General features: G+C 40.3%; 1 protein-coding gene across 3 annotated transcripts; it reads right to left on the reverse strand.

Annotated features, from left to right (window-relative positions):
• Positions 1-3,723: 3,723 nt before the first annotated feature.
• LOC101844989 (protein phosphatase 1B) lies at positions 3,724-26,991 on the reverse strand. 3 transcript variants are annotated; one of them, XM_005095137.3, is made up of 6 exons: positions 26,829-26,991; positions 19,300-20,158; positions 17,882-17,999; positions 16,992-17,100; positions 13,487-13,541; positions 3,724-10,757 (listed from the first exon to the last, which is right to left on the reverse strand). In XM_005095137.3, exons 2-6 carry the CDS (start codon positions 20,152-20,154, stop codon positions 10,743-10,745), a joined length of 1,152 nt encoding a protein of 383 aa, XP_005095194.2. In that variant the 5' UTR covers positions 20,155-20,158; positions 26,829-26,991; the 3' UTR covers positions 3,724-10,742. The 3 variants fall into 3 exon arrangements, with proteins under 3 accessions (XP_005095194.2, XP_005095195.1, XP_035824801.1); XM_005095138.3 differs by having other exon boundaries at positions 19,300-20,162; positions 26,829-26,990; XM_035968908.1 differs by lacking the exon at positions 16,992-17,100 and having other exon boundaries at positions 19,300-20,162.

Here is a 26,991-nt window from a genome sequence, read left to right on the forward strand (position 1 = left end):
TAGACGATCTGCAGCTAGGACTTTCCTACTCCTCAACAGTCTGCATTCTATTTGCAGATCTTAACCTACGACTACATCATTTTTATTGTTGCTAGGCCAAGATGACACGGATCCGAGTCAGAGCATGGCAATGTGTTCGTGATTCCTCGATTGTCTTGAAAAGCAGGATAATTTCCTCGATGGCATTTGGTTTAGTGCAAAGCCCATTCTTACACTGCGGGATATGTTAACTCAAAAAATGCTGTCTATTGGGCACCCCACTTTATTGTCTCTACATGTACTAGAAGCCACTTCATATTGAATATGTACTGTGTGTGTGGCTTTCAACACTCATGGTTTAGCAGATCCTTTTTTTTGGGAGGGAGGGGGCGCCATTGAACATTTCGAACGACGCGTTAAAAATGTGTCGAGTCAAGAGGAGGGCATGTAGAGCATTGCTTCTAAGAATTTCAGAAAGAAATCATTTAACTTTGTAAAGGAAATTAAATATTGTTTAAATGTCACAGGAATGGGAAATTAAATGTCAAAGAGAAAATAAAGAAAAAGTCGACCAACCTTTCCACGATTTCCTTAACAAGATGGTTTTTTAATTGGTGAACTTTGCGTTTTGGGGGCTTTTTTCTTTCAGCCATTTCCGTTTTCAAAATAAGTTTCTTCTTCGTGTATTTTATGTCAAACAAATTCCTTTAGAATGAATTATGTCTGTTCCAAATTACAGCATATTCTACAACAAATTTTGCTCGAGATATTCAGAAAAAAAGTTGCACAGGTTGAGGTTTTTTTAAATTACCCTATACTACAGGCTATATATATTTAGTAAGACAGCCAACTTTGTAAATCAATCTCTTCCTGAAAGTTATACGTGTACCTAAAATTTCTGAAACAGGTCAGCAGGCCTATTCTGTCCCCGTCGTTTTATGCAAGAACAATTTTGAAATTATGCAAACTGAGCCCAAAAATGTGAAATTATGCGATTTTGTTAATTTCACCAAAGAATGATAAAGGAAAATAATCAGAAATTGTGCCCAAAAAATGATCAAATTGTGATAAATTTTGCGGGGTACATAAAACCACGGGGACAGATTAACTGTGGTGTAGGTTTAAAACCATAATAAACACTCATGATTTTTTTCAGACAACAGACTTCAGTATACTATGTCTGTCATCATTACGGCCGATCCTAGTGGGTGGTGAGCCCCATGCCGTATTACATGTACCCTTTTTTTTTTTTTTTTTTGGTAGGTGTTTTACGGCGCTCGCAACTGCATAATAGAGTCATATGAGCGCGCGGGACACACTAAACATATTCAGCTGGTAGGAAATTTTTTATTAATTTTGCACGGGTGGCGGCCGAAGCCTACTCTAATCGATTTTAGACAACCAAGGGATCTTTAACGTGCGAAACTTGCACACGGGACCTCCGAGATTTGTTCGCCCTTGTCTGTGAAGGCTAGGTGTAGATCTTTCCTACCAGAAGACCACGGGTGTGGCTGAAAGACAGCAGTAAGAAGGAGCCAAGGAGTAGTAGTAGAAAGGCTGCAGAAAGAGTCAGGAGCCCAGAGGAGGGGGCAAATGAGGTGAGGGGGGGGGGGCAGAAAGTGGAAACGAAAGCAGACGACAGAACATTTATAGAGCAGGAAAGGAGGTGAAAGGAGACGATTTTAGAGAAGAAAATTTTTCCCTCGCTACCCGGATTCGAACCTGGGACCTTTGTTGACTTTGAATGAGAGGCGAACACCTTAACCAACCTCTACACTAAGTCAACTTTGGCGGTCATTTTCTCGCTAATTTTACCTACTCTGAAATTAGATTAGATCTACCCTCACCTCCTTCAACCACACACATGAATCTCGACTTCTATTCAACATAAGAAGATGGATATTATTTTCATCCAAAACAAGGACAATGGACAGGCCTTAAGATGACACCATCAACTCCGTATGGCCCAAAAATTGAGGAGAGCCTGATCCCACCGAGTCGTGACACAAAATTACCTCTGAGGAGAGCATAATGTTACCAAAGATTTTTTGTTGTTTGTTTTAATAGTAATAATAGTACATGTAAAGTAAAGGTTTTAGCTTTATGGCACTTGCAACACAATTAGGTCATCTAAGTGCTGAACATTAGAGGTAGGCCTACATGTTACAAGATAATAACAAACACAAAAAAGGAGAGATAAGGACGATAGATGTTGGGTAGGAAAGAAATAGCAGACCACACTACAGCACAAGCCAGCCACCCATGGGTACCAGTGTGACAAGTCACACTAAACTGATAAAGAAAGATAAGTTGTACTTCATAAAATCGTTTTGTTTTGTTTTTTGGTACATGTTTTACGGCTCTCGCAACTGCATAAGGTCATATGAGCGCGCGGGACACACTAAACATTTTCAGTTGGTAGGAAATTTTGAATTTTGCCCGGGTGGTGGCCGAAGCCTACTCTTATCGATTTTAGACCATCAATGGATCTTTAACATGCGCAACTTGCACACGGGACCTCTGAAAATTTTCGCCCTTGTCCGAGAAAGCTAGGTGTAGATCTTTCCTACCAGAAGATCAGGGGTGTCGCTGAGGAGCCAAGGGGTAGCAGTAGAAAGGCTGCAGAAAGAGTCAGAAGCCCAGAGGAGGGGACAAAGGAGGTGAGGGGGTGGGGGCAGAAAGTGGAGACGAAAGCAGACGACAGAACATTGTTAGTAGGCCTACATAATGCTAGAGAGCAGAATAGGAGGTGAAAGGACAGCATTTTCAGAGAATAAAATTTTTTCGTCACTACCCAGATGCGAACTTTGAATGAGAGGCGAACACCTTAACCTCCAGGCCACGAGAGCCCCTCAAAAATTAGTTTGACCAAGTTTGACTGTGGTCTTGGAAGCTTTCACAGGACAACACCACTTTGTTATCCTTTTTTTAGTTTTAGAAAGTTTTACAATTTACAGCACTTGCAACACAATACTGTAAGGTCATATAGGTGCCGAAGATTAGAGGCGTTACAAGAAAGTAAACAACACAATACTGTAAGGTCATTTAGGTGCCGAAGATTAGAGGCGTTACAAGAAAGTAAACAACACAATAAAGGAGGAGAGATCAGGACGAAAGATGTTTGGATAGAGGGAAGAAGGAGCAAACTACACCAGAGCACCCGCCAACCACCCACCTTATTTATCTGAGCTAGAAGTTGGGGAATGCAGGAAAACGTTTTAAAGAGGGAACGGGTTCGGGTTCGACAACAATTGGTGACATGAAAAAATATCCTTCACATATTATGATAGTGATAGTGTAGTTGACCGACTTTGTATAGCTGGATAGACGTGCTGCACAAACACAAAAAAGAAGACATGATAAGGACGATAGATGGGCTTGATTATGATAGGACAGAAGGAGCAAACCACACCAGAGCATCCACCAACCATCCACAAAGAAAAGAAGGAGTAGAGGCAAGGACAATAGTTGTTTGACAGGAGGGAAGGAGAAGACCACAGCAGGGCACCTGCAAACCACCCATTTCAAAAGAACCTTTTCATGGTATCCTCCATAATTCTAAATAATACTAGGGAGAAGAGAAACAGCAAAAGCGACAGAAGAAGAAAAGTCTTGGTTAATTAGTCTCCTTCAAAAAAAAAAAAAGGAAAAGGTACTGTAACTGAAGAAACTGGCATCATAATCATTTCAAGCACCGCACTCGCTCATTCATCCTCCAGACACAAAAAAACCCCACAATTTATCAAAGATGAGAAATTTCGTTTTAATTTCTACCACTTTTTATGTAACAGATGTGAATTTCGTAGAAAAACAAACAAAAAGAAAAATGAGGGAAAACAAGACGCCATGTCATAGACTGGTGGCCAGATAGGACATCTGTTACTACATTCATTCTACGTGCATCACTACTGACAGGATGGGGGTACACATGACACTTCTTGAGCAATGCTTTGAACAAGCTCAAAATGACGGGATGGTGAGCTTCGCGAGTAATGAGTCTTCTTGTCTGTTTGTTTAGTTTGTTTAGTTTGTTTTGTTTGAATCAATCTGCTGCACACACTTGGTACAAAATTCCTCATGGGGGTGGGGCTTGTCACGACTGACCGATGCACTACTACGTAGCAGCATGACATTAGAAAAAGATTCACTTGACAACATGAAAAAAATAATTAAAAAACCCAGCTGGTCACTTGCATTGCAGGAGGAAATGAATCAAACGCTTATTTTTTTTTTTTCTTCTTCTTATCTCTGAAGAGGAATCCAGACAATCACACCCGGTCAGCAAAATGATCTTACTGCAATGTACACATATTTCAATTACAGCATGACAATCACAGCTGGTCAGCAATATGATCTTACTGCAATGTACATTTCAATTACAGCATGACAATCACAGCTGGTCAGCAATATGATCTTACTGAATGTACATTTCAATGACAGCATGACAACCACAGCTGGTCAGCAATATGATCTTACTGAATGTACATTTCAATGACAGCATGACAACCACAGCTGGTCAGCAATATGATCTTACTGAATGTACATTTCAATGACAGCATGACAATCACAGCTGGTCAGCAATATGATCTTACTGAATGTACATTTCAATGACAGCAGGCAGGCAGACAGCAAGGAAGAATAACAAGAACATTTTTTTTTAGGTCACTCTCAAGCACACACCGCCGTGAAAAATCTGATTATGGACACTGGAAAAATTGTCATATTCTTCAGAGCAAAAGCACAGCATTATATTTATTTATAGTATTCTTACAAAGTGATGGTCGTTGAAGTCATAATATGGAAACGCAGTCACAAAAAAAATGTGTCTTTTCTAAAAAATTCTCAAGTTCTTTCTGCTGCAGATCTGGATAGCCTCACAGGAACAGAAGAGGTGGGCTATGTGACATAATATGTTGATAGAATATAGAGAAGTAGTAGAAGATATGGCTTTGTTTAAGGGTTGGATGTCATCAACATCAAAGTTACAGTACAGCATTTCATCAAATACTCCAGCTGTACCTGCATAAATCATGTAAATTTGGCCTCATGAAACAATGAAAGAATCCCCTGTGATGACTTCAAACCTACCTTTATGAACTGCACTATATTATAATATATGTCTCTTCGTCAAGTTAAAAAACAACAAAAAACAGGCTCATTTTCCTTTCTATCATAGAAGAACCGCCGACATCACTCTCTCAATGAAAAATGGGAGCATATCACACAGGGCCAAGCAAACGGAAAGGAAGACATGGTCCTAGAGAAGTCAACAACAAGTTGAACAACTTAAAGTTAAAGACTTTCCCTACTTCTTGCCGCCTATCTGTAGAGAGCACATGGCAAGTTCTCCTTGTCGCCTATCTGTAGAGAGCACATGACAAGTTCTCCTTGCCGCCTATCTGTAGAGAGCACATGACAAGTTCTCCTTGTCAGCTCAAAGAAACCTTGCCACTGGGTCAAACAAAACCCATCTAGACCGGCTCAGGGTAAGGGCTATATAAAAGACAACCAGAATTTTGTACAGAAGAAATATGGAAAGAAATTCTAGTTGCCTTCTCACAAGAACCATGCATGTGTCAACAATTTGGGAAAAAAATAAAATCCTATCCAAATGTTCACAGACCTGGGGTAGAGCAAGTTCTGTCTAGATTTTTAACCCCCCCACAACAGTAACCAAAGTTGACCAAAGCTGGAGAACTAGAAAGGAATCTCTCACCACTCACTTCACCCTGTAGTTGGATGAAAGCAGGTATTATTGTCTTCTCACACATATATATATATCAAAAGTGGCACAACTAACTATAGAATAACACGACCAATTGTTTTGTTTTCCTTTCCAAAAAGAAGCGTGACTTGATCATGAGAAAGACAAGCAACACCATCATGTTGATTGATAACAAACTCGGGACATTCTGTCTTGGCTTTGAAACATCATATTGTAGTACAAAGTAGGAACTTTCATCAAACTTACATAAAATCTGTCTTTCCATACGGTACATGACAAAGCAGAATGAAACAAAGAAAGAAAAAAAGAAAAAGAAAAAAAACAGAAAAAAGAAAAGATGATGGGTAGTGCTGTCCCAAACATGATTATCTAGACCAGACCCCTGTGTACTGGGGGGCGGGGTGGGGGGGGCGGGGGAGATAGAAACTGCCAGCCACAAGGGTCACAAGATGCACAGAGTGGCCATCACTCTATGACATGCACAGAACACGTTGACGCCGCACGCCACCTACTACATGTTGGCACGACACGTTGCTACATTCACAGTACACACTCACTGCCACACGCAGGCGCACACACTTGACACACACGTACATAACATACATACATATACACACACGCAGGCACACACACACACAAACACACTACAGTAAACATGACACCTCATGAATATTCATCATACCTAGTTTCTACACCACTGATCACACACAGCAAGACCCACAGAATTTCACATTCTATTTACCATACTGAAAGATCTAATTTAATCAACGCGCTCATCTAGTTAATTATTTTTAAAATGCCATACAGACAAAACAACAACAAAATAACCCCAAACAAATAATATTTTTTTAAAAACAAAAACAAAAAAACATGAAACAAAAGATGAAATCTACAAACAGTCCACCTGTCAGTTCTGGTCTGTCCCAAAAACCCAATGAACCAAGGCAAGGTGCACCAACACCTGAACACAACAATGTATGTCCCAGCACTGCACAAAACACACAAATACAAACATGGCAAATTATAATCTGTAGTAGTAGTAGTAGTAGTAGTAATAATAATTATTGATCAAACATGAAACAATTATTTATTTTAAAAAAAAAAAAACCCAACAAAGCTGTGGTCAGTTTGACTGGTAGAGGAAAAACTGACAACTCTTTTTGATAAAGGTGGACGACGGACGCCATGACCCCCCCTAGAGGTCAGCCGAGTTGACAACAGATGAAGGGGACAGGACGTCACAGACAGATTGTTGGCCTCTCTGACCAGCATCGTATTCTACTACGAGTTACATTTATAGAGCATAGAGCATCATAATAGAATTTGTTATCTTATTGCCTGGCCTCCATGACACACCGCCCACACTACTCTTAAGTCACGCACCCCCGCACTCGAGGGGGAGGGGGGAGAGAGACTGCAGAGTGGGCACATCATAGGAGGGGTGGGGGGGGGGGGGGGTGGTGTTGGGGAAGGACTGGCAACAAAGACGACCACCACCACAAGAAACACAGCATTTTGGCATGAGGCTCAACAATGTCTGATCAAAGACGATGGCATCGTCATGGTCATCGTCCCGCAGGACCACGCGTCGCTTCGCTGGCTGGGCCATGTCTCGTGTGCACACACAGGGCTCCATCAATCAGTCAGACACATGGCCAACCACTTCAGCCATGAGAGACGTACAGAGGAGTAGCAGCGCCTAAATCCAGAGAGACTGACAGAGCCTAGAACTAAGTGAATCGTTTCTTAGAACTTACAAGACATGCTCACGTACATCCACCCACAAGGCAGGACAGAAAAACGTCATGCAGAGCAACCCTACATCCGAAGTATTCACGATCTAAAAAAAGAAAAAAAAACTGGACATCTCTGCACAAGAGGCAGCCACCCCTCCATACAGCGACTGAGTCGAGGCGACAAACATTTGCCAACGTGGACTGCACGTGACGATGACCATGACCCACTAGCGCTAGTGGTCGCAACACACACGCCTTCCTTCCATACACAATTTGCCGTCCTTCTCGCAGGTTTGTTGTCGTCGCGACATATTCACGTGATTCATGGTATCAACAAATGCACAAAATATGATTGTGGCTTTGGTCACAGCAAGCAGAGAAAAACCAAAGGGAGGAGGAGGGAAGCAGGAGAGAAAAAAGAATCCCGAGTCATCAGGACAAGAGAGCAGCTCTACGACGTCAGTCCGGTGTCATCAGGACAAGAGAGCAGCTCTACGACGTCAGTCCCGAGTCATCAGGACAAGAGAGCAGCTCTTCGACGTCAATCCCGTGTCATCAGGACAAGAGAGCAGCTCTACGACATCAGCGCCCAGCGCTCACTCGCCACCGCTTGTCACTCGCCACCGACGTCGCTTGTACGCGTACGCACAAATCCTCCCCCACCCTGCCACGGTATGTTTTGTTGTTCTGTCATACTTTGGGGGACCACGTTCTTTGTGGACCGCGCTGATCCTGCCTGAAAGCTGTAACCTGACACAGGAACTGTCAACCACAGGACCCGGCCCATCAAAGATAGCAAATCACAAAATTACAGCGGTGCCAGCTGGATCAAGCAGAACTTCATTTGCCAGCATCAGAAAGACACCTGTGACTGATGCAGGGTACCAACTAGCATATTTATGGGAAAACAAAACATTTTTGAAAATCAAATTCTTCCAGAAATGGTGGCACCCTGAAGACTGGGCAGGGGGTGGGGGTGGGGTGGCGGGGATGCAGTCAAGCATCAGAGCGCTGCATGCACGTACATATGCACGTACGTACTCTACGACAGACTGGTGAAGAGAAAAGTTCACAGCAGCAGTAGTCGTCAACGGTCTCATGACACAGGAGACGGCCCGACACACGGGGCCAGACAATCAATGTCTTCCCTTTGTGAAGACTGTAGGTAGGAAAAGCAATCAATATCTCATCAAGCTTAAGTTTCAAGTTATTGCCCTATGAATGTACTTGATCAGGTCAAAGGCCAACATAATTTGTGTAATATAATATACGATATAAATGGGACAGCTCCCCTTCTCCTCGCTTAAAAACTTTTAAAAAACTCATGTACTCCAAAAATTATTTGAAAATAGGTTTCCGTTATCTACAATCGCTGGCTGATTTAACACAGACATCGGGGGGGGGGAGAGCTTGACAACCCATTTCCACGGCCGCCACTTCTCGGACAGTAGTAGGAGGGAGCCCACGGCAAACAGAGCAGTTTGTCTACGAGGTAGATTCAGCAAAGTATAATGGGTGGCAGCTGTCAAGTAAGAACTCCCCAAACCACAGTCAATCACACTGCCGCTACATCAAACATTATATTGACTTATGGAACAATTCTAAATTGTCCCACGGGTTCGTGTAAGGTAGAGAGAAGTGGAACACCAACTTCCAAGTGTGAAAGTTGCCGGGAAACATTCGGGGAAAATTAATACCAAAAAAAACACTTTTTTTCATTTGACTTTAATTAATAATATAGCGTTTGTGGCGTGAACGGTCAGTCTGCTATGTCCAGCTTCAGCAGATTGTGGAGCTGAGCGAGCAGAGCTGTCTCTTCCCCGTGGGCCCGTGGGGGAGACAAACCAACCAACCGGCCAGACCACTCTCAAATCAATCCAAAAAATGATACTAAATGAAGGTAGTGGGGTGGGTGGGTGAGTCAGGACAACATGAGGTGAGGGGGAAGAGGTGAGGAGGGCAACGTCTCCCCCGAGGTGGATAATGCTACTTCACTTGGCTCATCCCATGAGGACTTAAAGGGGGGGGGGGGGGGGTTTCAATTATCCATATATATATATCTATTTATAATAAACCAAAAATAATCCAAATATTGCTCATACAGAAATAGCCAAAAAATAATTAAGTTCTAGCAGTATGAATATGGAATGAAGATAATTTAATGACTATCAATAAATTATTCATCTTCAACCAAACAAAGACCAAAGGAATAAACTCACAAATTTTTAACAACAAAATAGCAAATGAAAAAAAAAAGAGGAAACAAATTTGGGACCACACAATTCAAAAGAAAAAAACAACAAACTTGCACAAAACATGAACCAGTAGAGCAAGACTTCGGTCAAGAGCACTAGTTTGTCAAAAACAAAATGGACACTAAATGAAATCATGCGGAAAGGAAGCAAGTAAAGAACGCACAGAGCTGTTTTGTTAACAATCATAAAAGATTGAGAGAGAGAGCGAGAGAAAGAGAAAAAAAGAGAAAAAGAGAGAGAGAGAAAGATGTGTGTACAAGATGGAGGCAAGGACAACTCAAGAGCTCATGACAGAACAAGGGGATGAATAAAATAAGACATAGCTACGCAGCAATATTACAATTCAAAACTGTTTACTTGATAATGAATTACCTTTGAATGAAGTTACTCAAACATGAAATGGAAAATAGTGCAAAAAGAAAAAGATAAATGTTAAGATAGATGCTCATATGAATAGAACAAGTAAAAACAGACTTGGAAAGTAAAAAAAAAAAAATATTTAAAAAATTTTTAAAACCCAAAATAAAACCCCTGAAAAACAACTGAACAACAAAACAAATATAATCAATAGTGGATGTTTAACAGCATATAACTTTTCAATAATTTATTCTTACTCACAGTAACAAAACTGAGGAAAATGGTGGTGGTGGTGGGGGAGATGGAAATATAATCGAATACCTTAGAGCATTTAATATAGAAATCTACTTTCCTATGATCTATCATCTTCATCAAAAATCCATTTAAGTCAGGGCCCAAAAAAGATTTCAACAAAGACAAGATCCAACAACAGAGATTATGATAGTGAAATATGTAATACTACTACTTGGGCAACAGAGAATGCGAGATCATTTCTGGAGACCTGCTTTGTTCCATAAATAAAAGTATGGGTAGAAAGCTCTGGATAAAGAATACAATTCTCCAATCCTTTCCGTGGCTAATGAAGATGAGAAAAAGATGGGGACACATCTCAGGCTGTCAGTGTACAAGTTTATCCTCAACAATTCCCGGCTGCCCGTACATCGTTGTTATCCGCCTAGAAGCTATCAATCATGGCATATCATCCTGAAAAATTCACACGAAAAAACAAAACAAATTTTACTTCAGAATCACACTACAAGTATGCACGCACACACACACACATCCATAAACACATTCAATGTCTATTCTGTTCTAGAGTCACCAGAGGGCTGGTTTAACTCATCGAACACCATGCCCATGTGCACATAATATAAATAAGCTAGAGAAAAAAAAAGGAGGAAGGTGAAAGAATGAGTGAAAGACCATACTGGACAAAGTGACGTCAAATGTTTTAACGCGAGGAGGGACTCTTGAGGACCATTTTCTATTTTTGTTGCCTGCAATCAAATCTAAGTACACATATAAGTTAGGCATAGGAAAATATCTTGATATGCAATTTTATTTTGGCATAGCTACAGCGGTTGCTATGGAAACGGCTGCCATCTTGAAAATAAACAATGAATTTCAAATCCCTATGGCTTTCTTATTTACTGACCAAATATAGTGAGAGTATACCTGAACCAGACCCTAGCAGCATTACAGCGAGTTTTTTCAATAAGTACAAAAGAAAAAAAGATGAGAATTTTCCCAATTTATATTTTTTTTAACTTTTCTAAATTTGGGTTGCGTAATCGCTTGCCAAATGGAAAAGTGTTATTTTTTTTCGCAAACATCTCTCTGTTCGAGGCAAAAGAAAAGATGATCAGGACAGATCAGAAGGCACTGGAAGTCAGCAAGCAAAAGTACTTTGAGATAAGTGCCATAAACATGTGCACAAAATTCTTCCAAAATCAAAATTCTAACTCAAAACTGAGCAGCCACGCTGTTAGTGATGAGCAAACCAGGACAGGAACATGAAAGAAAAGGTGGAATTGTTGGATACAGGATTGGTTTGATTTTTCGACTGGAGAGAAGAACATGGACATGCTATGACCAAACTAAGTCTAGAAAAGACGGGACAACCCCCCCCCCCCCCCCCCAAACAAAAAAAAAAACAACCAAAAAAACAAACATCTAACGCAACCCCCACCCCCAAAAGAAGACAGTTGAGGCTCAGGGGTACGAGGTAGTAAGCTCGTTTCCCCTTCCCACTATTGTGAAGTAGAGTAATCATAATGTAACATTACAAGTACCCACTTTCAGTATTCCATAACGAGTACTGTAATGGTCAGTACATCGGTATCGTTGAGAGCAAGAAAAGAGCAACACACTCATACACAGAAAAGAACAACAAAGATGTCTAGCCTACGGCAGCACAAGCCACAGTCATGTAAAGTTTAAGTCTTATATTAAACTCTGGAACACAACCCGAGAAGTTGTTTCATTTATAAATGTTTAATGTTGTTGGTGTTCTTGAACTGTTGGCAAGTAGAATACACAACACCCACTTCCCACAGTATAAGGGAATGTCAGGAATATGGCATATGTTTACTTAACCACCAGAACAGAATGCCTAAACATCTACATTGACCACCAAAAAAAAAATGTCCTGGTTTTCGTCACAGACAAATAAAACATTTGGCTGAACTGTTAAGACTGTAAGAGTTTTGCGGCACTTGCAACACAATAAGGTCATACAAGTGCCCCCGAAGATTAGAGGTGTTACAAAAGAGTGACAAACACAAAACAGAAAGAGGGGAGATAAGGATGATAGATGTTTGGTAGGAAAGAAGGAGCAAACCACTCCAGACCACCTGCCAACCAACTACTAGGACATCTTTGATGGGCCCAGTAAGCACATATGCTTATAGAGTATTTCCATCACTGTATGAAAATGTAAGTCAGTTTCTGAATTCCACCAAACAAGAGATATGGGGGGGTGTTGAGTGGATGACCAACCACAAAATAAGCATGCACAGGCCCACCAAAAACCCACCCACATTCAGAAGTGCTACCAGTTGTTGACCCCTGGGTCGGCACATACATTTCCAGAATAATCCACAGTACAACAGCATGGACAAACAGAGCCCTTGTCCTATTAGTTTTTTAGTTTTAGTAAGAGTTTTACGGCACTAGCAACACAATAAGGTCATATAAGTGCCGAAGAATAGATGTGTTACAAGAGAGTAACAAACACAAAAAAGAAGGAGGGGAGATAAGGACGATAGATGTTTGATAGGAAAGAAGGAGCAAACCACACCAAAGCACCCGCCAACCACCCACACTTGTTTTATTAAAGTCTTTGACTAACAGGATGGAAGGTATATAAATACATCATCTTATTTACTGCATAACGCTGAGAGATTGTTTTAGTAAACATTTTAGAGTACTTGCAACAAAATATGGTGGTATAAATGCCGAAGATTAGACGTACTGCACAAACACAAAGCGGAAGAAGAGATGAGGATGATGGACGCTAGATTAAGACAGGAAAGAAGGAGCAAACCACACCAGAACACCAACCAACCACCCTCGTGCTGAGAATAATCTTGATGAGATATCTAAAATGTGGTTGCATTCTGAACCTTGGCAGTAAAACTCACTCCTGTCAGTGACTTTAAATCATGATAGCACAAACAGATGACAAATGAATTAATAAAATAAAAGGAAATATAAAGCAAAATTTCTCTTCATTTTTTTCCTTCTCCATTATTCCTTTTCATCTCGTTGTCTGCTCACACCCTAACTTGGATGTTTACGGCTGTTAACTACGCGCTCTACAGTCTGTCTCTGGCCACTGCTAGAGTTTTGGGACGTTCACAAATTAGACAGAAACAAGTACAAATAAATAAACGACAAGTATTCTACTGTATCTTCTGTCTCTTTAAACTCACATCTTGCTCTTCATTTGGCCTGAGTCTGTGGTATACACCTTCAATCACTGTTTTTCTGAAATGCAAGAACAAAAACGTAATGCAGACACATCGAGCCCGTAACGTCAAGCAGCCCCAGGCCCCCACATGAAATAGAACAGGAATCATGCAGAAATTAAAGTGACCATGGTAATCTTAGTCAATGAGGACAAACACTGGAACAACCATTAAAGCCAGGGCTGCAAAGACATAAATCTTATCAAAACTATTTGAAAAAGGTACCTTTTCCAACACTAAGAGGGAAATACAGAGTTAATGACTTCTAATTACTTTATTTTCAACAAACGCTGAAGAAATAACGACAAAAAATATCTCTCTGTGGACTGCATAAGGACCTCAGGCTATAAATTGTTCAAATGGGTTTTTGTCTACGACCTCGGGTCCACTACTCACAAAATCATGACAGGTTACAACCCATGTAGCCCAAAACACAATTTTGAATTGTTTTACTGTGTTGCTTCTCACTTTACTTGGGAAAAAAATGATCACCTGTGGCCTTACTGCTTAAAAATAGCACTTCTTCCTAGAAACATTAATTTTATTTAACGACATTAGATGCTAAATTTCAGTCTATAAGAAGAAACATCAAAGTAGGCTTGCCTTTTGCAGATATCTGATGTAAAACTTTTAAAATACATAACTAAATGCTATAAATCACCCCCCCCCCCCCCCAACCATTTCCTCCTACTGCTAACCACACACAAAGTAAAGTATTGTATGACAGCTGTGTCAAGCCAGGCTGTCCCAGCCTCACATAACAGGAGCTGCCCCAGCAGGGGACCAACCAGATACCACGGGGGAAAGATTCTTCCTTGAACATTGTAGGTCTACAACTCGTGGAAAGTCACCGACAATCATAATAATAATAATTGCATTTATATAGCGCATATCCATGCTTAAGAGCATGCTCTATGCGCTTTACAACTATTATTACCACAGCAGACCCTCTGAGAACACTCAGAAACATTCTCGGCTTCCGCGGAAGCATACAGTGCAAGCTGTGGATTTCACGCGCTCAAACACTATCAAACTGACAAGATCGTTCAATGTATATATAGCCAGGTACCCATTTCCACCTGGGTGAAGTGAGGAATATTTGTGCAAAGTGCCTCTCCCAAGGACACAACGTCGGGCCCCTGACGGGATTCGAACCCACTACCTTACTGTTGCGAGTCTGAGAGCCTAACCACTAGGCCACCGACGCTACATAACCCAAAGGCTTTGGAAGAAAACAAACTGGTTTGAAGCTTTGTTTAAACTCTTTGACCAAACTGGGTTTTTTTATAGTTAGTCACTATCATGAAAGTGACCACACATCCTTATCACTAAAGCCCCCTTTTGTGGAGCTGCACTTGTGGGGAAAAGCTTGTTCCTGAAGCACAACCTCACGTTTCATAATAAAACCGCTGACACTACCATCTAAAATCAATATATATATAGAGTAGGCTTCGGCCGCCACCCGCACAAAATAAAAATTTCCTACCAACTGAAAATGTTTAATGTGTCCTGCACGCTCATATATGACCTTATGCAGTTGTGAGCGCCTTTAAACACTCCCCCCCCCCCCCCCCCCAAAAAAAAGAAAAAAAGAAGAGACTCTCCCACTCTCCTCTGACTGCATGCCCTGACTCACTGACGGCAACTACCTCTCATTTCATACTCACAAGTCACGGCGCAGGGGTGGTAGCATTTTTATACACTGGGGGTGGGGGGTGGCTGCAGTACAAAAAAAAGTTTCGCCACAGCAGCAAATTACATTACTGCACTACAACTTAAGTCGTGTATTTTTGTTCTTTTTCGCTTTCTTTCTTTTTTTCACTAAGCCTATGGAAGGAAAGGTAGACGAGAATAAAACTATATTGTGATGGGTGGTAGTAAACATATTCAGCACAGCTTGGCCATAATGAGTATCGAGTGTGTCAAGACACCCGGGAGAGCGGTCTATGCATAATACAAGCAATATGATACAAGTAGAGGACACACAGCTGTTCCAAGAGGAAGAGAACAACAACAGTTACTCCTGGCCCGCTAGTCCATGCCCAGCCACCAACTTCTACAGCAGAGCAACAGCTACAACGCCAGGACAAACTCAGTACCGCTCAGCACATTGGTTGGGGGTTGTTGTTTTTTTTTTAACCATCATCATAAGTAAATAAGTATTATAACCTACAGCATAAGGGGTAAAAAAGGAAAAAAAAACAACCCAAAACATACCCAAAACCAAACCCATGACTAGTCTGTAACTAAAATGAGACATGAACATGTAACATTGACAATAGGTACCTAGGCGAACTTTTCAGTACAACAGCAGTGGGACTTTGGACTGGCTCTATAAAATCATTACAATTGAACAACTCAAATGACGGGCATGATGCACCAACCAGAAATTTTCTAGCAAAGAACTGAAGAGCCAAAAAACAAAGAGAAAGCAAAGCTATGCAATTCTACCCCGGGAAAAGATTGCTAAAACCAACAGATATCTGATAAGTGAAAAAAAAAAAAAAAATCCCAAACAACCGAAGACAAATAAACAAAAAACGAAGTCTAAAAATTAAAACAAATCAAAGACAGTGGTGTTTCATAACAGCGTGGACGTAAGAGAAAAGAAAAGGGGGGGGGGCGGCTGAACAAGAAAAAAAATTTGCCCGTAGTCTTAACAGGGAGCAGAACAAAAAGTGAAGCAGTGCCCACTAAGGACTATTAAAATAAAGGAAACAACATTTCTCCTCTCACAAACCCTAAGTTCTTCATCATCTATAGTGAGTTTGGGACAACTTAGGCTTTCAGTCTTCATTTGCTTAAAGAGGGGGGGGAAAAATTAAGAAAAAAAAACACAAAACGTTTGCCAATAGAACAACTCTAACCTTAATTCAGTGTAAAGACACTATTGAAAATTTGCCTGCATAACCTGCAGCAAATGTGATCATACTGGACAGCTTCCTAGACTAAGACACCAAGACCCATTCAGTCACAGCAGACTTTATGCATAGACGGCTATACTTGAAAGTTTACAAATGTGAAGCTAGCACAGAGTGCGAGAGCCAGAAAGCTGAAAGCCCTTGATTGGAAGGTAGGAAAACAATAAACAACCCTCTTCCAACATTATAAAGAAACCGATTCTTCGCAACGAAAATTATAAAGATGCCCCTGAAGTCTACTCTTTCTATCAATCTCTTTGTGCCGGCATGACCACAACATCCAACTTTCACTTTTCAGGCTATGCTGTACTAACTGAATGATATCCATAAAGTTTCCCAAACCATTCTTGTCGATACACCTGATGGGACAAAACATACCTTTTCTACACACACATTTCCAGTACAAGGTAATACCCTTGATCTTCACATTCACCATTCTTGGGACTGGTAATAAAAGGGGTTTGTATAGGAATAACTGGAAGTGTTCCCTTACTCTGCAACAGCTGTGCACACGACACTAATCAAACAGGAAAGAAACTGTTCCTTACTTGCTGTGAAAGCCCCCTCCCGGGGGGAACTGATCATGTAATTCTTCTGCTACAGATTGCAAAACAAAACCAAAGTCATGATTTTCTTGTGGCTCCTTTTCAAGAATTTCTGAAAGAGTAATGAGTTAAAAAAAACATGTTCACATCACTGTCACAGTAGTAGTGCATCAATGCATTGTTATTGTATTGAGAGACCTAACGAAAAAAATATGATTACTATTTTTCTAAATCTGACCTCTCCACTTTGTGATGTTCATTATTATTCAAAGTAAAAGCGTGATGCAAGAAGCTCCCCTTCATTCTCCTCCACAGAATATAGAAGAACATTTCTTTAACAAAAAGAATCTGAATACGATTTTCTGACACATGCAAAACCAGGCCCGCTTGTACTACAGATGGCATACACAGGAGCATGTACATAGGCTACTGTAGATATCATAAGTGCAAAATAAAAACCAGTGAAAGGCGACACTTGAAATGGACTAATATAATACATACTAAATGATCATACTTTCTAATATATATATATATATACACAGTGCATGGGAATCAGGACTTTATGGGCAATAGGACTTCTAGGAACATAAGACTGACTGTGCACATCAGTTAACACCTGATACGAGAATACTTCAACACTGACCACACTTTGGCCTTAGAACTTGAATCCCACTCCCAAAATTATATAGAGACATTCATCATTATCAACTATTTGTACATTATACCAATTCCATCTGTTTTTAACCTCCTCTCTAAACAATACATTAAGGGTATGTGTAAGCACGGAAACAGAAAAGGGGGGGCGCGGAAAAAGAAGGCGAGGGGAGATAAAAAGCACCATTGCACAAGGTTCACACACTGTGCCCACAGAGTAGCCCCCCCACCGCCCCTACCTTTCACTTTTGCCTCAATTCTGTCATCGAGCTCCCTGTCCTTCCGCACCGACTCCTCCACCACGGTCGGGGCTCCCTCAAAAGCTATTAACACAATACTCATATTGTCTCTGCTGCCCTGGGAGGGGAGAAAAGCCGACATATTGAAAGAAATGATGAACTGTCAAATCACATTTTTAAAAGAAAGAACAATAGTTTTAGTAAAAGTTTTACAGCACTGGCAACACAATAAGGTGATATAAGTGCTAAAGATTAGAGGTGTTACCAGAGAGTAACAAAACACAAAAAAAGGAGGAGGGGAGATAAAGACGATAGATGTTTTTTTATAGGAATGAAGTAGAAGCAAACTGATATCAAATGTCAAATAGATTTTAAAAAGAAAGAACTCTATTAATATGTATCTTCGCCTCACAACTATTTTGTCCCAAGTGCCTTTTTTACTTAAATCCACTTTGGACAAAATAGTTCTGAAAACAGTCCAAAGTGCCTCTTTACTTTATGCACCCTTTAGAAAAAACAGTTCGGAGGCCACGATAGGACAAAAATGAAAGACAAGCAATTCTTTTTACAGATTCCCTGATATCAACATCAACCTTATTAAAAAAGGAGCAACAGGCTGGCAATCAAACAGAACCTTTTATGGAACAGTTTCATTTCTTTAAATTAATCACCAAGCCCAAAAACTTGTGAAAATGTGCCTTACTTTTTTCCGTCTTCAAAGAAATTTGTTTCCTCCAATTATTAGATAGGAATAGGAGATTCAAGAAACAGTCGTGCTCATTATGACAAATCTAGCTGGCCTAGAAACATTCCCCATGAGTAAAACTTTTTTCAAAACTGTGTGCTCAAGACTGTAGCATTCATTAGAACAACACACAAACATTCTTGAGTTACGGGAAAGACACAAAGGCAAAAAACTCAAAATCTGGCTTCAATAAATGTTGATGGACACAAATTACGAACATTTTCTCAAATGTACACATAAATATGGGAAATGTCAAGGTGAGTGTGTGAATGTGTAGTGCGTTTGAGAGGGAGGGAGAGAAATTTTTTGAAAATAAGAAGATTGTTTACTTACAAAAAAAAACAACTGTGGATACAAAAATCCAGTTGGGGCATATCTGCATGTTTATGAGTGAATGTATGCATGCATGCATGTGTATGAAAAAGTTTGTTTTTTTGTTTTTTTTTGAGAGGGAGAGAGAGAGACATGGAGGGGGGAGAGAGAGAGAGATATTTGTCGGCACAATATGAAGAGAGAGGACAAACAGGCAAGCAGATGAAGCCAAAACAACGCTGTGCTTCTCAACACGATCAGAAACCAAAAAAGTTTATGGCGTACTGTAACAAACATTAGGTTACCGTCTAGAGTACTATTGGAAAGATTCCAACATTTAAAACATACATAGCCGACTTACCTTGATTAGACAAGTATCTACTACTTGATTACAAACATCTTCTAGACTTCCAGAAATTTTCATTCTATGTTCAATGAATGCGCAAAGTTCATCATTGGTCATCACATCCCAGATACCATCGCAGGCAAGGACCATGAACTGATCATCGGGGTTTCGCTCCTCAACAAAAATCTCGGGTTCCGGAGACACTAGTTGTTCACAAGGCCCCATACCCTCCACGTTCTTGTACTCGAAATCTCCCAGCGCCCGTGACACAGCCAGGGAGCCGTTCACCCTCTGAATCATAACACTACCCCCGGCCTTTTGGATGCGCTCTTTCTCAATGGGGTTAACAGGTTTATGGTCAGTCGTTGCAAATGCACACTTGCCGTTACGGCACAGCACCGCACGCGAGTCTCCGCAGTTGGCAAAGAAGATATGTTTGGGGGACACGATGCTGCACACTGCCGTAGAGCCACTTTTGTCCTCCCCGCTCATCACCTCCGGCATGGAGCGCATTTTTTCGTCCAAACTAAGGAAGCCCGTTTTGATCCCCCCTCGCACGTCTTCGATGGAAGGCTGAACCTCCGTGCCGTCTGTCATGTCCGGCTTGCCGCGAAAGTCTTCATTCTGAGTGATGTGTTCTAAGAGTTCTTCCGCGCACACGGCCGACACTCTCGCCCCCGCGTGCCCATCAAACACGGCGAAGAAAGACCAGTCTTTCAGGTGGTTGTGAGGGATGCTGACGACTGCTGTGTGGGCGTCTTCCATTTCCACCCGCCAGCCCTGCATGCTGCACAAGCCATAGCGGAGGCGATTGCCCACTCCTCCCTCGTTGTGCTTCTCTGTCTTTGGCTTGTCTAAAAACGCCCCCATGATCCTTTCTGGGGGGAAAAAAAAAGAAAAAGAATTTTACATCTTTATGAATAACAGAAAAACAAAGGTATGAATAAATTGTAGCTTCATATGTCAAGAAACAATTCTTTTCTACCGTGGTGTTAGTGTAACAGATATTGAAAAGTGAAAGTACCACAGAATAGGATTCAAAGAAAATTAAAAACTCTCTCCTTTTAGAAAAAGAAAGGAATGGTCATTGAAATATTTTGCACAGCTTGCAATTTGGTGCCGAACAGCAGTAAATGAGCATATACATCTTAATCTATCTAAAGAAAGCAAAAGATTGCATCCAGGAGGAGAAGAGAAACAAAAGAAAAGTTTTTGGGACAAAGAGCAGGGATGCCATTGGTCATTGGGACTTTGTAAAAGAAAAACACCTGAAAATTTATGAAGCTGTATTTGCAAACAGAAAGACAGTTAACAGACACAACTGGTACAGGGGTTAAACAGAAAAAAAAAGCCTGGAATAATAACTTTTTGCGAAAAAAGTAACCCCCCCCCCCCAAAAAAAAAGCATCGCTGAATTAACAATGCAAGAGACCTATAATAAAGAATTTGTGCCAGACAACAAAAAGAGAAGTTCAAAATGCAAGATACTGTATAACCCATATTCAATTCGAGTAAACAAGTTATGGACAGAAAAATCAACTGCCAATACTTGACATTTTACAAGACCTCATACAATTTATCAATGGGACACACAACTTCACTAAATCTTAATTGACCAGTATCAAAGGCACTAGGTATTCCAAACTGCCTGATGAAGCTGAAAAACTGCTGGGTAAGCAAACGATAAGTACTCTTTAAGCTTATTACTGTCCTGAATTATCAGGCTAATTTACAATTTCTGATTGGTTTTTGCCCTCACCAAAGCTAGCCTCGACTACAAGAACAAAGCATTTGCTAAAAAGTGAATGCTGCACATTTACCCATATTATTCTAACAATATTTATACCAAGGTCAAAACCTATCCACTTTCTCATGAACAGTCATCTGATGTTAGAAAAACCAACATTCCCCTTCCCCTTGTATCATAAATAACACACACTTAAACACCTTTGAAAACAACTGGACTTCAGTTTTACAAAACCAAGTTTTAATGTGTATTAAGATTTCTGAAAATGGTTCTTCAACGTTCAGGTTAAACTAAACATATTCTATCACTAGAAAAAACGGGCCCATAAGGTGGGTCGGATTTCATGGCATGTTCTCAAGAGGAGACCATTGATGCCATTGTGTTAATGTCTCACAAGTTATGGACATAACAGGATCTTGAAAAAAAAATTATGTGGAATTTCTCAGCCAAAAACTTTTCGCGGAACCCAAAAGTGCAAAAATCATATTTTAACTAAAGCAGCTAATAAACTAAAAAATTCTCATCGCAATGCTTTTTCTCTCCTCTTTCATTTTTAAATAAGCTGCCCGTGTGCCTTCAGTAAGATGACATCCCATACCACTACAGTCTTGCTGTCAGAGCTACTGTTTACAAAATATATCTCTGCTAAACAAATGTTTGCTTTCACTCCTGCACACTGATGCACTGCATTAAGTTACGGTCAAACTGTGGTATTTTTGCTACAGATGTCACATACAGCAACTAAAACTGTCTCAAATAAATTATTTTCACGAAAATTTTAAACCTAACTGCAAAATATCAAAATATGGGTTAAAACAACCCCCCCAATTGGTCCAAAGTGAGGAAGTGTGGGTGGTTGGCGGGTGCTCTGGTGTGGTTTGCTCCTTCTTTCCTATCAAACATCTATCGTCCTTATCTCCCCTCCTTCTTTTTTATGTTTGTTATTCTCTTGTAACACCTCTAATCTTCTGGCGCTCATATGACCTTATGCAGTTGCGAGCGCCGTAAAACCTGTCCAAAGCACAGAAATTACACAATTAAGCTCAGCATCTACTGGAACTGGCAAATTTTCATAAACTACATAAATAGGTACACAGTAACTGGATTTTGAAAAAGGTACAAAAAAGCTGGCAGGCAGCGGCTTGGTCTGAGCTACGGCGCTGGCAGAGAGTGAGTTAATTTGCGACGGAAAAGAGGTCAATATTCGTGTTCAGCATATCAATATAGTAGAAAATGGATGTCTAGTAGTTAAGCATGAGATGGGACTGAAATTTCACACTTTAGTGACCCCCTAGAGTAAATGCATCGTGAGTAAATAATGCACAGTATTACAAACATAGAAGATCGATACGTTATTATGCTCATTGCCAATATGCAGCGACCTATTTTCGAACCAGCATTATCATGTGTAGTTCAAAGACACACCCTAGTGACTACATTTTTTTCATAGCTTATTTTCTGTGCTCTGCTAAACTTACATTTTCACGATTCTTAAAGAAATCTGTTCTTTGTTTTAGTAGAGGATTTCTGACGCTCGCGAGTGCACAAAAGGTCTGTGAATTTAAGTCGGTCGTGAAATGATAACCCTAGAAGCGCTCAGTGCTTTACTGAAAGTAACCCGCCAAAAATGCCCCGCCGCCGCGGCCGATCAGTTGTAAAAATGGGGGTTTGGCGGGTGGATATCACCTGAGATACCCAAGATGTATACCTACTACTGAAAAAAGACCATTTACGGCTCAACAGATGATAAAAGGCATCAACCATATCTTTTCTTAAAACTGATAGAATGAGCCATTCAAAAATGATAAGCGATCAAATAAATACAAAGCGCAAAACTCGATGAATTCAACAACTGGTACATTGGCACAGGGGAACAGGTGATAACACATAGTAGCGTGAAGTCGCTCAGCTGGACCGCGTCACTTCATCGACCGATACCTTGGCCAAGAGACGCTCTACGAGGTCAAGATAACTTGCAAAGTCATTAGTCACTATTTATAATAGCTTTGACCAGTAATCTACTGCGTCATTTTCCATATAAGGAATACTGAAAATTTCCATTGAAACAGGTCAGCGTCTATAACTATGCCCTTTATATATATAGGACCTGCGCGTTTCCCGGTCGAAGTAGGTCAGCCCTACACATAGGGCCTGTGCGCTTCCCGAGTAGCCCGGCTCACGTCCTTTATATAGGGCCTGCACGCTTCCAGGGTTAATAGGGGTATGACTGCTTACCAACCCTAATAAAAGTAGGCCTACACGCCATTGGGTGACTCAAATTGTGAAAATAAAACGTTAGCGGAAAAACTACATGGACAAAACACGTACACCCCCCCCAAATAGGATGCACAGTAGGCAACCCACTTAAATACTGAGTCATGGACATAGATCTAAGCTTGATATTATAGTGAACCCGAGCTTACTAACCACTCAAAGCCACCAAAAAAAAACCCTTTCCCAAACCAAATTTTTTTTTTAAATTCCCGTTTGCTTTTATTGTGTAGCATTTGATGAGCAGTGGACACACATTCTTTTTTTTAAAGTTTTAGTAAGTGTTTTACGGCACTTGCAACATAATATGGTCATATAAGCGCCGAAGAATAGAGGTGTTACAAGTAACAAAAAAAAAAGGAGGGTAGATAAAGACGATAGATGTTTGATAGGAAAGAAGTTCAGCAAACCACACCAGAGCACCCACCAACCACCCACAGTCACATTCTTTACAAGTGGAAGTGGAAAGCAATGACTAAATACTGGAGAATTTATGGTACATTGGGATCAAACGATACTTGAATATTATAAATTCTTAAGCTGAAAGTCATGAAAACCAGCTCCATCATACCCTTTTATGAATATTGAATGCTGTTTCATTCTTTAGGGTCAACAGAGCTCGGTGTGTCTTCAAAAGTCATGCAAAGATCAGGCCACCAGAATTATATTAGATGATAACTATTCTGTCCAGCTCCCTATTCCCATTAACAAGCTTTTTAAAAAATATCTTCCATTATAATTTTAGGTAGAGTGAAGCCTTATCCATTCAGTTCAGTTTTGGCGCTCATAATATGACCTTTTGCAGTTGCGAGCACCATAAAAACCTCTACTAAAACTAATATTCAGTTCAGTTACTTTTTTTTTTAAATCCTGTGTGAAGTCCTGTTTTCCTTCCATAAAAAGCAACAAATTTCAAACCCACCAAAATGATCTTATTGTGTGGCACAAAAAGAAAACCTTGCCCTGACTTACAGTAAGTACTGAATCCTGGGCTACAAAATGAAAAATTAAAAATGGCTACGAGGCACGTCTCATAAAGAGAAAAAGATACAGTTAGGGCCATTAGCCATTAGGGTTACGATTTCGTACACGAGGAATCAGCATTCAAAATAAAGACTCAGGAAATAATAAAGTAAACTATAGGAACAAAAATTTCCACCAGAGTTCTGAGGATCCTTCAAACATGGAGACCTGAGACTTTTGCCGTTTGGAAACCTGACAATCCCATCTCGGAACAAAGTAACATCAGCATGAGCATGAAGTGAAGGACAGAGAAAAATCAGGGGAAAAATAATGGTATGAAAAAATATTTTTTAGTTTTAGTAGAGGTTTTACGGCGCTCGCAACAGCATAAGGTCATATGAGCACCAGAAGATTAGAGGTTTTACAAGAGGTAACAAACATAAAAAAGAAGGGGAGATAAGGAAGACAGATGTTTGATAGGAAAGAAGAAGCAAACTACACCAGAGCACCCGCCAACCACCCACTGAAAAAATGTGTGGAGATTGAAAACAGAGAAAGCATGCAGTATTTGACGATTTACTTCAATTGACAAAAACACCCCGAAGCATTCTTTTCAGCGAAAAACAGGGTAGTTAAACTTTCAAGTAAAGTGAACTAATCTGTAACTGAAAATTACATGCATAAATAACAATGAAACTCATTCTCAGCTCCTCTCCCACACAAAACTGGAAACCCTATCTATACGATGCACGCAGTTAGTCACTGGGGACACTGGACAAAGTTTCTAGTTTCTATAAAATGAAGGCCGGCTCTATTTCTCCGAACGTTCGGGAGAATAAACTTGAATTCTATTTCTCTGAACGGCTCCCGTTCTGAAGATTTGCTGATAATAATTGCGAATGGAGTGGCCCGTATGTGTGTGTGTGTGTCTGTGTAAGGTGTGAACGGGGTGTGGGGGCCTGGAGGGATTTTTGTTTAACATGAAGGAATTTAGTTTTTGCTGGGTGACTAAATGCAAAATAAGTTACTGCCAAGGTCAATCAATCTTGTTTTCTTGCAGTACCTTTTGAAGGTATTTTCAAATGAAGTACAGTCCGGGAACGTTGCCCTAACCACAACTGAAGTATCTGAATATTCAGACATTTAAAAATCTCTAGCTCTAGAAATTGAATTCGATGCAAAAAATGCTTCTTCCCAGTCCTCGCAGACTGGTAGAATGAATATCGCCTAAATCTCGCAAATAACCATTGAAAAATATCGGGAACGGAAACTGTTCGGAGAAATAGAGTTCCAGTTTATTATCCCAAATGTTCGGAGAAATAGTCACTTCGTAAAATTAAAGTAATAAAGTCTGTCTAGTCTAGATCTATTCAATACTAATACTAATACGGTTTTGATACAATATTGAGTACGCCAGATTTTCTTTCATGGAACATGGAGAAGTATCAGACCATTTTAGTACAACTTGATCAAATTTTTCAGAATCAAAATTAGGCTATATTTTATCATAATCAGGTAGATCTAGATCTAGATCTAGATCTAGATCTAGATCTAGATCTGTACTTCATGAAACTGGCCACCAGCCAGTCACATGACAATTCAGGACCTTGTCTTTGGTTTGCATGCAGAATGTGACAATTCATATATTGGACTTCAGACTCAAATCTAAGGAAGAAAACACTAGCCTATTCATAGTATGACACATTGTGCATTGATTTGATTGATCAGCACGTTCATTACACAACTTGATCAAATGATGCAGATCCTATTTTCAAGAACTTTGACTTTGACTGAAAGTAAACTAAAAACTAAAAAATGGCGCAAGGAATACTTGTGTATCAAATATAGAACCTGCAGTGCACAAAACTGTTTACCAATTCTGCTGTAGGAACGTTTATTATGAGATAACCAGTGGCACATAAGAATGATGGTGCTTTTAGTTGGTAATCTAAGCTTCAAGAAGAATTTCAGAAAATAAAATCCACCAAGTGCTCAAACTCAAGTTTTACACAAAAATGAGCTGACTCTTCAACACAAGATGGACACCACAGCCAGGCAAGCTGACTTTCATTCTCTTCCACACTCAACCTGTAATTAGCCCTGCTACTGAATTTGCATTAACAACTTTGACAAGTTAACTTCAACACATCTGAACACTGAAATTAGAACATAATCATGTGTATACTGTATGAAAGTAATGAAACATTACAATTTTCCCGTACTCAATCTGAGCAGGCCAGGGCCATCTGCCGTCTCCCAGATTGCCAAATAGGCAACACTGACTAGGACACTCAAACGGATAAAACTCTCACTAAGTATAACGATACGCTTTCTAAACTGCGAAAAAAAAAAAGATACTAAAAATTAAGAAAAGTTATACACTTGACGACAAATGGCTCAACAGCAGTGTATTCTTTTAATTATGCATTTCGTGATAACGTGCCCTATTCGGAAGGCGTGTTTGCGAGCCGAAGTGAAGCGAGTTGAGACAGCGTCGGTGACTCAACGATCAACAAAAGATGTCTTGTTACCAGGGAGACCTTTATTCCCCCTCGTGGCTTACTTGTTGGCTGTTACTGGGTGGAAAATGTCCTTCAAACTGTTCCAAACAAAGATATTTTCAAAAGGTTAAACATGAGGCTCAGATCTGCAAGTTGAATTTTCAACCTGTGACATGCGATTAACAACAAACATAAGATGGCGGATGTGGTGTTTGAGCATGCGCA

Source organism: Aplysia californica, unplaced genomic scaffold (assembly GCF_000002075.1).
Source record: "Aplysia californica isolate F4 #8 unplaced genomic scaffold, AplCal3.0 scaffold00096, whole genome shotgun sequence".
Taxonomy (NCBI): Eukaryota; Metazoa; Mollusca; class Gastropoda; order Aplysiida; family Aplysiidae; genus Aplysia; species Aplysia californica.